We start from the raw sequence: 14,017 nt of genomic DNA, 5'->3' as shown, positions 1-14,017 counted from the left end.
TTGATCAAAAATCGTTGTTTTCTGTGAAACCGACTGATATTGAACTACTGATTATGGAAAAATGAAACACGATAGAAACATAATTTTTTTAATGATGAAAGTAGAGAATTTATTCTTTCAGAATCTACTTTCAGATTTTACATAGTCATAGTAAAAAATGTTCTGTGGGTCTTAAAATGAGTTCATGAGTTAATCGTGATTAATCGCGATTAAATTTTTTCAGATTTGCAATTAATTGGTAATTTATTTTTAATCGACTTCCGGCCCTAATTTAAATCACTCACTGATAATTTGTCAGTGTAAATTGTGTGGAGAGTTTTTTTTAAAATTTGTAATAAAAGTGCCATATTTAGTTTTAACGTGTTTTATTAAACAGTTCTATAGATCAAAGGTTCCCAACCTTGGGGTCAGGACCCCATTTGGGGTCGCGTGACACTGGGAAGGGGTCGCCAGATGACTTCAAGAATCTAGGAATATTTTCTGAACAACTTCTGCCCATTTTTGCTTATTTTTACCATATTTTAATCTATTTCCATCACTTTTTCTTTCCATATTTTTGCTCCTTTTAATGTATTTTTGCTACATTTCTCCCATTTCTGACACATCTCCATCACATTTCAATGCCTTTTCTGCACATTTGTTCTACTTTTAAGACATGTTCAGCACTTATAAACCCTTTGCACCACTTTTACACCTAATGTCACATATGTTGACCCATTATTGTCACTTTTCACCATATTTCATGCCCATTATTTGCAGCATAAACTCATTGTTCCAATATTGACACTTTTGTCTGTTTTTATCCACTCTAATTTGCAACTTTTAACCAATTTTTGTGATTTTTAAAATCCATTTCACCACATTTTCCACCAGTTTTGGTCACTTTTAATCAATTCTATTTCTGATTTTACCAAAGTTTTAAATCTTTAAGATGACTATATACTATGGCCCAAATAATAATTAACTTATTTTACATTTTATGGAAAATCTCAGCCAATAATTTCACCCATATCACTTTCCTTGATTCCCAGCTGAACACATTTAAAGGATGTTAATGTAAACACGTGTTTTTGACCTTCGTCTCAGACTATTTCTCCTCCGTGTTTGACCAAATGTTACAGATAAAATGATGAAACTTTATTTAATGCACAAACAGAAAGGAGTGAAATGTCATTCCTAAATAACGTATCATCATCATCTGCACTCTGACCTTTGAACTTATGCAAAGTGTAACAAACACCATCACGCTGTCAGAATGCACATTTACAAAAAAAATGGATGATTTATTAATACATCAGAGTAATTATGAGGTAAAAAAATCAATCACCAGCTATCCGATACAGGCCTGAGTGTTATTCCAGCGTGCTCCCTGGAGACGGTGTACGTTTCACAAAGTCAGAAATGTAATTAGCCTATAGCCTATGGGGGGGGCTGGGTTTGGGTCAACCGCCTCCCCAACAAGCCCGAGTGGGCGTCGCTGATAGCAGAGCAGGAATTTCATCAGGATAAAGCACCGATGAATGACGCAGAGATGGAGAAAATATGTAGCAACGCAATCAAGTCGAAGGAAAGTCGGCCATGAAACGCCTTCATGGTGTGTGACGTGATAAATACCAGATCTTTGGGTAAAAACGAGAGCGTAAAATAAACGTACAAATCAGGAAAAAGAACAAAGTTTGTGGTTGTCATCGCCAGACATTTTTAAAACAATTAAACATAAATAATATGGATGTGTTTCAATACATCAAATTATACCCAAGTAATGTTAGCTCAGCAATGACGCAGAGATTGCACTCGACTAGACCAGGGGTTCTCAACCTTGGGGTCAGGACCCCATGTTGGGTCACGAGACACTGGGAGGGGTCGCCAGATGCGTTCAAGAAACAGAATTTTTTTTTTAACAATATGAGCCCATTTTTGCTTATTTTATTTTACCATTTTTCTGCAACTACACTAAACTTCCCATATTTCAACCTATTTTCATCACTTTTTCTTGCCATATTTTTACTCCTTTTAATGTATTTTTTGCTACTTTACTGCTTTTTTCCTACTTTCCAGACATTTTCAGCACTTATAAACCCTTTCCACCACTTTTCTCATCTTGTCACTTATGTTGACCCATTATTGTCACTTTTAACCTCTTTTCACCATATTTCATGCTTAGTTTTGCTTCTTTTCACAGAATTCAATTCAACATTGCAAATAAGAGTCAGCAAAAGTGGTAAAAAGTGTTCAAAGTGCCAATAAAGGCTAAAAATGGCAGAAAAAAATATCAACAATTAGCTTAAACTGGCAAATAATGGGCATGACAAATGGTGAATGTGGTTAACCTGGCAAAAATAATCATGAAATATGGTGAAAAGAGGTTAAAAATGACAATAATGGGTCAACATATGTGACATTAGGTGTAAAAGTTGTGGTATTGGTTTATAAGTAATGAACATGTCTGGAAAGTGGGAAAATGTGAAGAAAAGTCATTGAAATGTGATGTAGAAGTGTCAGAAATGGGAGAAATGTAGCAAAAATACATTAAAAAGAGCAAAAATATGGCAAGAAAAAGTGATGAAAATAGGTTAAAATATGGTGAGTTTGGTGTAGTTACAGAAAAATGATATAATAATATTCTTAGTTTCTTGAACCCCCTCCCAGTGTCTCATGACCCCAGGATTGAGAACCCCTGTTGTAGGAGAACATGGACTGACAGTTATGAACCTCTCTACTAAAATGACTAATGGAGGTCACATCATGGTAGGATGTGCACCAAATGTGCTGATAAATGTTGGATTCACTCCAAACTAAAGAATCCCTGCATTAGTTCTGTCTCGTTCTGAGGGTTTTTAGCAGAGTTTGCATGTTCTCTGCTCCAGACCCAGTGAGACCACATAAGGAAGACAGATGTTTCAGAACATCTGTGGCCAGGGTGATACAGTGCATGTGACAAACTGGTCGTTGGTCAATCATGAAGTGGCTGAAAAAGTCGCGTGGCCCAGCCCTAGAGCTGATGAGATGGAACTATTGAGACATCCATCATGGATTCACACACACTGGTGCTGGTGTCACCTCACACTGCATGCACTTTAAAGGAATCTGTTGGGAATCACACGGTTTTCACCACAACGCAAAGACGGTTTCAATATAGTGGAAGCCCTTACATATCTACAGGACTCATAAAGTAGTATATGCGTCATATTCTATGATTTAGATTTAACATTTAGCACTCAGATTTAACTGTTATAGTTAAATGTAATATTCACATTTAACATTTAGATTTCATATCTAACATTTAGATTTAGATTTAACATTTAGATTTCACATCTAACATTTAGATTTCACATCTAACATTTAGATTTAACATTTAGATTTCACATCTAAGATTTAGATTTCATATCTAACTTTTAGATTTAGATTTAACGTTTAGATTTCACATCTAACATTTAGATTTCATATCTAACATTTAGATTTAGATTTAACATTTAGATGTCACATATTTTTACAAGAAAACAAATTAAATATTAAATCTAAATCTAAAAGATAAATCTGATTCAATTTTTTTAAGTTATGGTGAATTTTCATAATAGCTAAATATTTAGTTAAACCTGTAACATTTAGATTTAATATTTAACACTTAGCTTACATTTAACATTTAGATTTAACATTTAACACTTCGATTTAACACTTACATTTAACATTTAGATTTACATTTAACATTTATAGTTTTATATTTAAACGTAACAATTCGATTTAGATGTAATATTTAACATTTAGATTTAGATTTCTCATTTATAGTTTTATATTGATATGTAACTATTGTATTGTATTTAGATTTAATATTTAAGATTTACATTTTTAACATCTAGATTTAATATTTAGATTTAGATTTAACATTTAGAGTTTTATATTTAAATGTAACAATTACATTTAGAATCAATATTTAATATTTAGATTTCAATTAACATTTTTTTTTAATATTTTGCATTTGGAATTTAGAATTAACATTCAAAGTTTTATATTAGAACCTAACATTGAGATTTAAATTTTATTATTAACATTTAGATTTATCGTTGATATTATATAGTCTCCATTTAACATGATCATATATATAGACATTGTGGTTAAAAATCTTTACTCATTCAGAGTAAATGTAATTACAGGCTACGTTTAGCCTGTGGGTGTTGACTTTGAAACTTTTGGAGAAAAAAATAAGTGTTTTAATCCCAGCTCTAGTTCTATATGTTCTACTTCACAACACATTGTTTATTTGCTCTAATTCAACTTTTGCTGGATTACTTTCTGCACCAAGCAGGTGATAAAGTGTCTCCATCGTACAGTGAAACCAGTGAAACTCTGAATAATGCTGCTGCACAAAGGCTCCACGTGGCCTCCAATCTATTCCCCACATGATGCTGTATGACCCCTCTAACCCCCCTCACAAGTTGACCCCACAATCAGAAGGTTTCCTGACCCAGAGGTTTATATATACAGGGTCAATAAGGTGCTGCATCCTGCTGCACCTACTGTATGAATAATAACAGGGAGAGATTCACCGGGAAAAGCCTGAAGGCAAAGAGGAGGGAATGGATCAATTATGGATGGATGGATGGATGGATGGATGGATGGATGGACAGACGAACGAATGGATGGATGGATGGATGGATGGATGGATGGATGGATGGATGGATGGATGGCTGGATGGACAGATAGATGGATGGACGAACGAACGAACGAATGGATGGATGGATGGATGGATGGATGGATGGACGGATGGATGGACAGACGAACGAATGGATGGATGGATGGATGGATGGATGGATGGACGGATGGATGGATAGATAGATGGACAGACGAACGTATGGATGGATGGATGGATGGACGAACGAACGAACGGATGGATGGATGGACGGACGGATGGACAGACGAACAGATGGATGGCTATCTGTACTTTTATATTCCAGTCTGTGAGGTGGTCAGATTCACCACCAGCCTTAGATTCAGATTTAAAATTTAGATTTAAGATTGACATTATATTTTTACGAGAAAACGTATATATAATACTTTTTTCTTAAACTTGGTTTTTTGCTAAATGTTGTGGTTTATTTTAGCATGCACAACTTTAAAATAAGTGCCCCAAAAATCATTAGAACCAAAAGTTCCACTGTGTATGACGATTTAGGTAAATATTTAGTTTCACTCCTGATATATAGATTTAACATTTAGATTTAGCATTATACTGTATATAAATGTAACATTTAAATTTATTATTATTATTATTATTATTATTATTATTATTATTGAAATAATAATAATAATAATAATAATAATAATAATAATAATAATAATAATAATGCATTGAATTTTATATCGCACTTTATCATAGACACTCAAAGTGCTTTACTTTGATATAGATTCAACATTTGCATTTGGATTTAACATTAAGCATTTAGATTCAGATTTATATATATATATATATATATATATATATATATATATATTTGATTTCGATTTAACATTTAGCATTGATATTTAACATTCATTTCTAAATGTAACATTTACATTGATATTTAACATTTACATTTAACATTAAAATTTTACATATTAATTTAGATTTAGATTGAACATATGTTTTTAGATTTTGAATAAACATATACATATAGATTTTTGATTTTGGTTTTAAAGTAAGCCTTTACATTCAACATTTAGATTTATATTTGATATTTTAGATTTAGATATAACAGTTACATTTAGATTTATTATTTAATATTTAACATTGAGATACATTTTTTGACATTTAGATTTAACATTTAGATATAGATTTTGCATTTAAATTTTACATTTAACATTTATCCAGCGGGAGGTGAGCTATTAAATTTTAACAGTAGCTGAGGGAGGGGCGCCCCCTAACTCCACTCACCGAACTCCACGTGACCAGAGAGAGAGAGAGAGAGAGAGAGAGAGAGAGAGAGAGAGAGAGAGAGAGAGAGAGAGAGAGAGAGAGATGCTGTGACTGAACGCAGTGTCTCACATACAGAGAGTGAACGGCTGCCTCGCGCTGCTCTCACCCTGTGGATTCTATCTCTCCTCTGGTCTTTTTTGGATACTTCTTCATTCTCTCACTTTCTGCGGCTCCTGACTCGCTTTTTTCTTTTTTTTTTTCTTTTTTTTTATCACAACATATTTTTCTCTTGTTTCTTTTCCTCTCCCGCTCATCCCGCTCATCCCTCAGCATCCAACCAAGTCCTCTCGCCTTTCCAACTTTTCTCCATCCCTCCCCCCTCCCCCCCTCCTCTCATCGGGTACCCCGGAGCCTTCCTTCCTTCTGTGGATCGGGCGGAACCCCTTTGGCTCACTGCGCTTTTTCATGGGGCGCACGGAATGTTCGGCGGCGGTGCGCGTGTGAGCGCGTGGGTCTCGGCTCGCCTGTGAGGAAACATGGGTCCGCTGCGCCGCTGGAGCCGCTGGAGCGACAGGGCGGGGGCGGCGGCGGCGGGCGGCTGGCTGCGGATCACGCTCGTGTCCTTCCTCGCTACGTTACCTGTGGAGCAGCTGCGCGCGTTCCCGTCCTCACTCAGCGACTGCCAGACGCCCACCGGATGGAACTGCTCCGGTGAGTGCGTGTCACTGTCACTATGTTACTGTCGCTGTTACGCAGCAGCAGCAGCAGCAGACTTTTATTGGACATCTATCACTATCCGCTCCGTAGCGGTTCCGCAGCAGATACGGAGCAACGCATGCGGTGGAAAACTGGAGGTCCGTGAAAGTTTTTCACGTTTCTGGTGCGCACGGCGCGTCCTCGCTGCGTGCGATCCTGTCTCTGCACTGATGCTGATGCATGATATCATGACACATTACATATAATGACCATTGCACAGGATGCGCCACAGTCTCACTGCTGCACCTTTTTTATTCTAGTCAACACCAGAACCTGCACCAACTTTAACCCTTCACACCCCAATGCAGGTTCTGGTTCAGCTCCTGGTTGTAACCTGGTAGTAACCTGGTAGTAGCCTGGTAGTAACCTGGTAGTAACCAGGAGCACTCGTAGCAGCACTAGTATCAGATTGGTTCTGCAGAGCCTCTCCTTCCGTTGGAAAGCAGCCGACTGTGCCTCATGCCATTTATTTATTTCCCCTCCTGCAGCCTGTCCAAGTCTGGAGCCTTAAAATAGCTCCGCTTCTCTGAGTCCTCACACAGCGCAGACACGAGCTGTGTGAGGACCAATAATAATAATAATAATAATAATAATAATAATAATAATAATAATAATAATATAAATAATAATCTGAATAAAGCAAATAAAAATACACACACAAACCAAACATCCCTGAGCATTCAGGATCATTTATTCCCTATTGGATGTAGGGCTGTACATTGCCATAAATCCGACGATATGAAAAAATTCACAATGCATCTTATAAATCACAATACAATATACATCACTATATATCACAAAATCAATAATCACAAACTTCACCTTTACAAGTACAAAATAGCATGAGATACTATTTATTTATTTATTTTGTAATGTGTGAGAAGAAGTAAATCAGTGTTTTTCATCCTTGGGGCCGAGACCCCATGTGGGTTCGCCTGAAATTAAAATGGAGTCACCTGAAATGAACCTGTTTTCATCACTTTTTCTTTTCATATTTTTGCTCCTTTTAATATATTTTTGCTACATTTCTCCCATTTCTGACACTTTAAGGCACATTTTTTCCACTTTCCAGACATGTTCAGCACTTATAAACCATTTCCACCACTTTTACACCTAATGTCACAAATGTTGACCCATTATTGTCACTTTAAACCTTTTATGTTTATTTTTGCCAATTTAACCACATTCACGATTTGTAATGGCCATTATTTGCAAGTTTAAAATAATTTTCTCTACATTTTGAAATTCCATTACCCACAATTAGCCACTTCTAACCAATTTTTGTGGTTTTTGGTCACTTTTAACCAATTTTATTTGTGATTAAAACAAGGATTTCCATCTTTAAGATGACTATAATAATAATAAACCATGTTTTAACCTATTTTCATCACTTTTTCTTGCCATATTTTTTCTCCTTTTAATGTATTTTAGCTACATTTCTCCCATTTCTGACACTTCTACATCACATGTTAATGCCTTTTTTTGCACATTTTTCTTACTTTCCAGACATGTTCAGCACTTATAAACCCTTTCCACAACTTTTACACCTAATGTCACAAATGTTGACCCATTATTGTGTCACTTTTAAACTTTTATGTTTATTTTTACCAATTTAACCACATTCACAATTTGCAATGCCCATTATTTCCAAGTTCAAACTAATTTTCCAAAAATGTTTAAATTCCATTAGCCACAATTAGCATCTTTTAACCAATTTCTGTGGTTTTTGGTCACTTTGAACCATTTTATTAGTGATTAAAACCATGATTTCCATCTTTAAGATGACTATAATAATAATAATAAACATTCCTGGATAACAGTGGATATTATTCAGATGAATAAATAAATGTGGTTATCACAGATTCATAGAACAATGGACCATCATTTTACTGACTTTATGGATGGACCCCAAAAATCTCTCCCCTTTATTCCCCCTTATAGATGGTCCTGTCTCCACATGACTGTTCTTCAATGTTCTTTATTTTGGTGATCACGGCCTAAATAAAGTTGAGAGCCGCTGCTTTAGAGCTACACACTGAGGCTTCACTTGTGCTTGAACAAGTGTTGAATGTTGTCCTGACAAAGATGGTTCTTCTGTTTGTCTTTATTATGTGGCCACAGTTCTTCCACTGACTGCATGGTTTCATCTGATTTCAGAGATAAATACTTGATTGTGTGCTTTAAAAAATGCATGACTGTGGAAAAAAACATGGATTTCACCAATATTTGGTTTAGTCCAATAAACAACGTCCATCCCTTTATCGTTTTTTTTTTTTTTTCTGGAAAGAAGTGAAATACTTGTTTTCTGCTAATAACTGTGGAAAGAACATGTGATAATTGAACGGTGGTTTGATAGTGATGTGTGGGAAATATGTAAATTCAATCTGGTGGAGCTAATTTAAGGAATCTGCAGAAAACTGGAGATGATTGACGACTTCCTCACACACACACACACACACACACACACACACACACACACACACACACACACACACACACACACACACATACTTTAGTTATTTATCACTCAATAAAACAAGTTATTTTAGCCCCTTGTGTCGTTTTTTAGCAGCACTAGTTTTTATGGTGTTAAATAGATGTGACACACACACACACACACACACGATGAAGGCTGAACACTTTTAAACCTGTTGCAAAGTAGAAAGCAGAGACATTTGGCTCCCAGCATGAGTGAGGTCAACAGAGGATGTCTCACTGCCATGTGTGTGTGTGTATGTGTGTGTGTGTGCTCCTTTATTTATTATTTACGGCACCTTCATTATTCAGCAGCGCTGCTTAAAACAGGTGTGTGTGTGTGTGTGTGTGTGACGGAGAGATATATAGAGCAGTGCTATTTGGCCCATAATATATAATCATCTTAAAGTTGTAAATGTGTGTTTTAATCAGAAATAAAATGGGTTAAAAGTGACCAAATATGGTGGAAAAGGTGGTGAAATCGGATTTTGAAAACCTCAGAAATTGGTTCAAGGTTCCAAATTAGAGTTCGCGAAAATGGACAGAAGAAGTAGTAAAAAGGAAAAAAAAAAAGGTTGAAAGTGTCAATATTGGAATAATTAGTTTAAACTGGCAAATAATGGGAATAACAAATGTTAAATTGGCAAAAAAAAAATAAAAATCATGTAATCTGGTGAAAAGAGGTTAAAAGTGACAATAATGGATCAAAACATGTGACATTAGGTATAAAAGTGGGGGAAAGGGTTTATAAGTGCTGAACATGTCTGGAAAGTGGAAAAAATGTGCAGAAAAGACATTAAAATGTGATGTAGAAGTGTCAGAAATGGGAGAAATGTTGCAAAAATACATTAAAAAGAGCAAAAATTTGGCAAGAAAAAGTGATGAAAATAGGTTAAGATTTGGTGAGTTTGGTGTAGTTCCAGAAAAATGGTAAAAATAAGCAAAAATAGGCTCAAATTGTTCAGAAAATATCCTTAGTTTAGCATCTGGTGACCCCCTCCAAGTGTCTCGCGACCCTAGATGGAGTCCTGACCCCAAGTTTGAGAACCCTTGAGATAGAGTCTCATCATGTCTCCTCTCAGACATGTGAGTGCTGGGCTCTTCATCCTAATCATTAGCACATAAACATCACCTAATCAATATTTGATAGCCCTCAGCTTGTTTTGGTTAATTATTTAGCTACAGTTCTTTCCTCAGGCAGGAACAGGAACAGGAACAGGAAGGAAGTCTACGTTTTCTGAAACCTCTTAGACGGAATAAACAACACATATCAACATCCTCCAGAGAGCACGTGTGTCAAACCCGAGGTTTGTGGGCCAAATCAGGCCCATCAGAGAATCCATTTTGGTCTCTTTGTTGAATGATTGTGTTTGTAAAGTAAAAGTTAGAGAGAAAACATGAATCACTGAGTACATTCTACGTTTCTCAGTCTATCTAAATGTACACATTCAAACATGTCCCTGATACACGTGGAGACTCAGCTTTTTCTCATTTGCACTATTTTTCTAAAATTCTGCAAATGTAACTAAATTCTTGCAGGTTTTAAGTCAATCTCCTCAAAGTAGTGAGATCTGTAATTTGGTGCATGGAAAAACTCGTGAAAATAAATAAAGATTATGATTATGATAATACTGATAATGATGATGTTAATAATAATAGAAAAGTGATCAAATGGGACTGAAATGGTTCAATAATGGAACAATTAGTTTAAACTGGCAAATAATGGACATGACAAATCGTGAATCTGGTTAAATTGGCAAAAAAAAAGCATGAAATATGGTGACAGTAACGGGTCAACATACAGTATATAAGTGCTGATAATGTCTGGAAAGTGGGAAAAAAGTTGCAGAAAAAGGGTAAAAATAAGCAAAAATGGGTTTAAATTGTTAGTTTCTTGAAAGAATCTGGCGACTCACTGCCAGTGTCTTGTGACCCCGATTGGGGTCCTGACCCCAAGGTTGAAAACCCCTGGCCTAATGCAGTGCTATCAAAGGTACTCCAGCCAATGAGGATGAGGGGGCGTGGCTCGTTAGACGTCCTTGGGTCACCTGGACTCAGTGAGCTGCTGATTGGAGCCTCTTCAACCTTAGATGAAGTAAAGTTCCACCATCAGTTCCTTTGTAAGTACCGTTGGTTTAGTCCAATCATCTCCTACTGGCTTTAGTTCCAGTCCCTCACATGTCTGGGTTTGAGAGGTTGAAGTTTGTTTTGAGCATTTCTTAGAATTCACTGAATCGTAGCGTTTGTCTGATAAGGTGTTGAATTTGTTTAAGTGGATTGAGCGTCACTGAGGCACATGTTTAGTAGCTTGTGTGGTTAGAAGGGTTGGAAAAGTACAGGAATTACTTTTAAAGTTAGTAACTTTCAATGGGAATAAACAAGGAATTGAAGGTCAGCCCTATAATAGAAATGTTAAATATAGCATTATAACGACCACATTTTATACAAGAATACTTAAGAATATCCTGGGGCCATTGGAGCCAAACACTAAACCTATTTTTTTTTATTTCCTCAACATAGAAGTTTGTTTTTAGACGAAAAAAAAACACACTGTTCAATTTAAAATCTCATAAAAACCACACAGTTTGCACTGACATATTTTAAAACAATAATAAAGCTCTTTACTAAGGAAGTGCCCCTTTGTAGGGGGCGTGTCCCCCAGTTTGGGAACCACTGAACTAAATAATTTCAGTTCAAACAAACTCTGCTCTGTTTGTGCTTGAAGAACAATAATTGGTTTATTAGTATTGATTTGAAGTCACAGGAATAGAAGGGGCGGGAGTCCTTCTACCAGAGCGTGTCAGCACACTGTATAAGGGAGAGTAAAGGTTCCTTTGGAGAGCTCTTCTTCTCTGCTTCATTGTTTACTACCAAATCACCTGCGGTCATAGGTTTTTTTGGGGCCACAACTGTTTTATCCTCATTTGGTAAATAAGAGGTTTACATCAACATCTTTAACTTTTCCTGATTTTTCAGATCAACCAAAAGCAGCACAAGTTGTTATTGTGACTGAAAAATCTACTAAATGATCTAAAAATCTACTAAATGATCTAAAAATCTACTAAATGATCTAAAACTCAGGTTAAATGTTTCACTGCAATAGAAAACAATGAGATGTTTATAGGCAGTGGGGCCGTGTGACATCATCAATCATGTGATTTCAAGATGGAGGAACACAAGCTCTAACACTGTAAAGTAGACCTATTTATAAAAGGTAATAAAATGAATATAGTGCATAATAATGTGTTTTATTAGACATAGATCTACTAATAAAGACTTTTTAAAGATTTTAGGCCAAACTTGTAAAAACAGTGGAGGATCCTTTTAATGCTGCGATGTGTTAAACTTGTTGTTTATGGTAAATGTGCTAAAATGAGGGTAAACCTAGTTATTTAGAGTTTACACTGGATTTATTTTATTACAGTTTATTTCTGTAATTCAATTATGATCTGCGGTGATTCTAAAGCTTATCTGAGCTTCTATTCACAATGGTAGTGGAACAGGACAAACCCAGCTGTGGTTTCAATGCTTTCTTCATCATCATCATCATCTTCTTCTTCTTCTTCTTCTTCTTCTTCTTCTTCTTCTTCTTCTTCTTCTTCTTCTTCTTCTTCTTCTTCTATCCATTAAGTGCTCTAAACTCTAAACTCAAAGTTATCTGTCTCTTGACTAAAGAATCTCTGTTTCAGAGCACGTTCTCTTTAGAACACACAACTCCTCTGATTGGACGAGTGTCGAGGCACTAAAGTAAACTGTCTTGTGGTTTCAGCTTCACTTCTGCAGCATTTATAATTAAAAAACAAAAAAAAAAACAATCTTAATCCTTCATCTTAATGAAGGGAGAGCAATCAAACTGTCTTCCTTCAAGTGCTGCGTGTTTATCAAGTCTTTCCTAAAATACACAAACGCTGATCGCTGATAATCAGCCCAAAACTTTCTCTTTTAGATTTTATATTCATCTTATAAAAACCATTGCATGAAGCTGAACTGTAGAATGTGTCGTTATTAGATATTCTCCTGTAATATTATAGGTAAAGCTTAAATCTGTAATAAATCATACGCTTCACCAAAGAGTTTTTTTTCCCACAGTGTAGATAAATGCTTCTGCATATTCCTGTTAGCTGGTTTTCCTCGTTTACGCGACATTTGGACACAATATTTAAAAGGTAATGAACTAGTTTGTAGCTTACAGGACAGTGATTTGATTGTTTTGGTAAAAATCACTATGTGTATTATTTGGGTGACTCTAAAGCATAGTTCAAGCCTAAAACCACTTTTTTCTGCCGAATCCATATATGATCAGGTATAAACTAATGTAGTTTATTGATCCTAGCCTCACTCTTCACATGTGAGTCTAAGTATTTAAATGTAATGTAAAATGTCAGAGTGACTGCCCTCCATGGATTGAACACTGGCCATCGTAATTGAATTTTGCTTTTGGCTGAGATTAGATCAGTGACGTCCATAATCAGGGCATTTTTTGAGTTTTCCCCTAGTGGTAGGTAAGTAAAAACCTGTGGGTGTACGTGTACTTTAAGGTCACTACACGACACACTGTAGCTGAAATAAGGACACAATTTTACAGAGCATGATTTATAAAGCATAAAGTGAAAAGGAAAATAAAACAAAAATAACCAAATACACAAAAGTAACATAACACAAACCCATTGGGTCAAATAGGTAACATTTATTTAAAAAAGGTAAAAAAATTTAAAAAAAAGTACAAGATAGTATATATTCATCTTAAAGATGTAAATCCTTCTTTTAATCAGAAATAAAATGGGTTCAAAGTGACCAAAAATGGTGGAAAAGGTGGTGAAATAGGAATTTAAAAACCACAGACATTGGTTAAACGTTAGAAATTAGAGTGGACAAAAACAGAGAAAAATTGGTAAA

At 35.6% G+C, this 14,017-nt stretch overlaps 1 protein-coding gene across 1 annotated transcript in view; it reads left to right on the top strand.

The window, feature by feature from the left end:
* Window positions 1–6,024: 6,024 nt before the first annotated feature.
* LOC114455739 (tomoregulin-2-like) overlaps window positions 6,025–14,017 on the top strand; it is a 108,742-nt gene continuing 100,749 nt past the window's right edge. Inside the window, exon 1 of the mRNA XM_028437139.1 lies at window positions 6,025–6,601. Within this exon, the coding sequence (XP_028292940.1) occupies window positions 6,427–6,601 (175 nt within the window). The 5' untranslated portion in view covers window positions 6,025–6,426. The remainder of the gene's footprint in view (window positions 6,602–14,017) is intronic.

Source organism: Gouania willdenowi, chromosome 21 (genome assembly GCF_900634775.1).
Source record: "Gouania willdenowi chromosome 21, fGouWil2.1, whole genome shotgun sequence".
Taxonomy (NCBI): Eukaryota; Metazoa; Chordata; class Actinopteri; order Blenniiformes; family Gobiesocidae; genus Gouania; species Gouania willdenowi.
The sequence above is the reverse complement of the archived record's forward strand: the minus strand, read 5'-3'. Positions and strand labels throughout refer to the sequence as shown.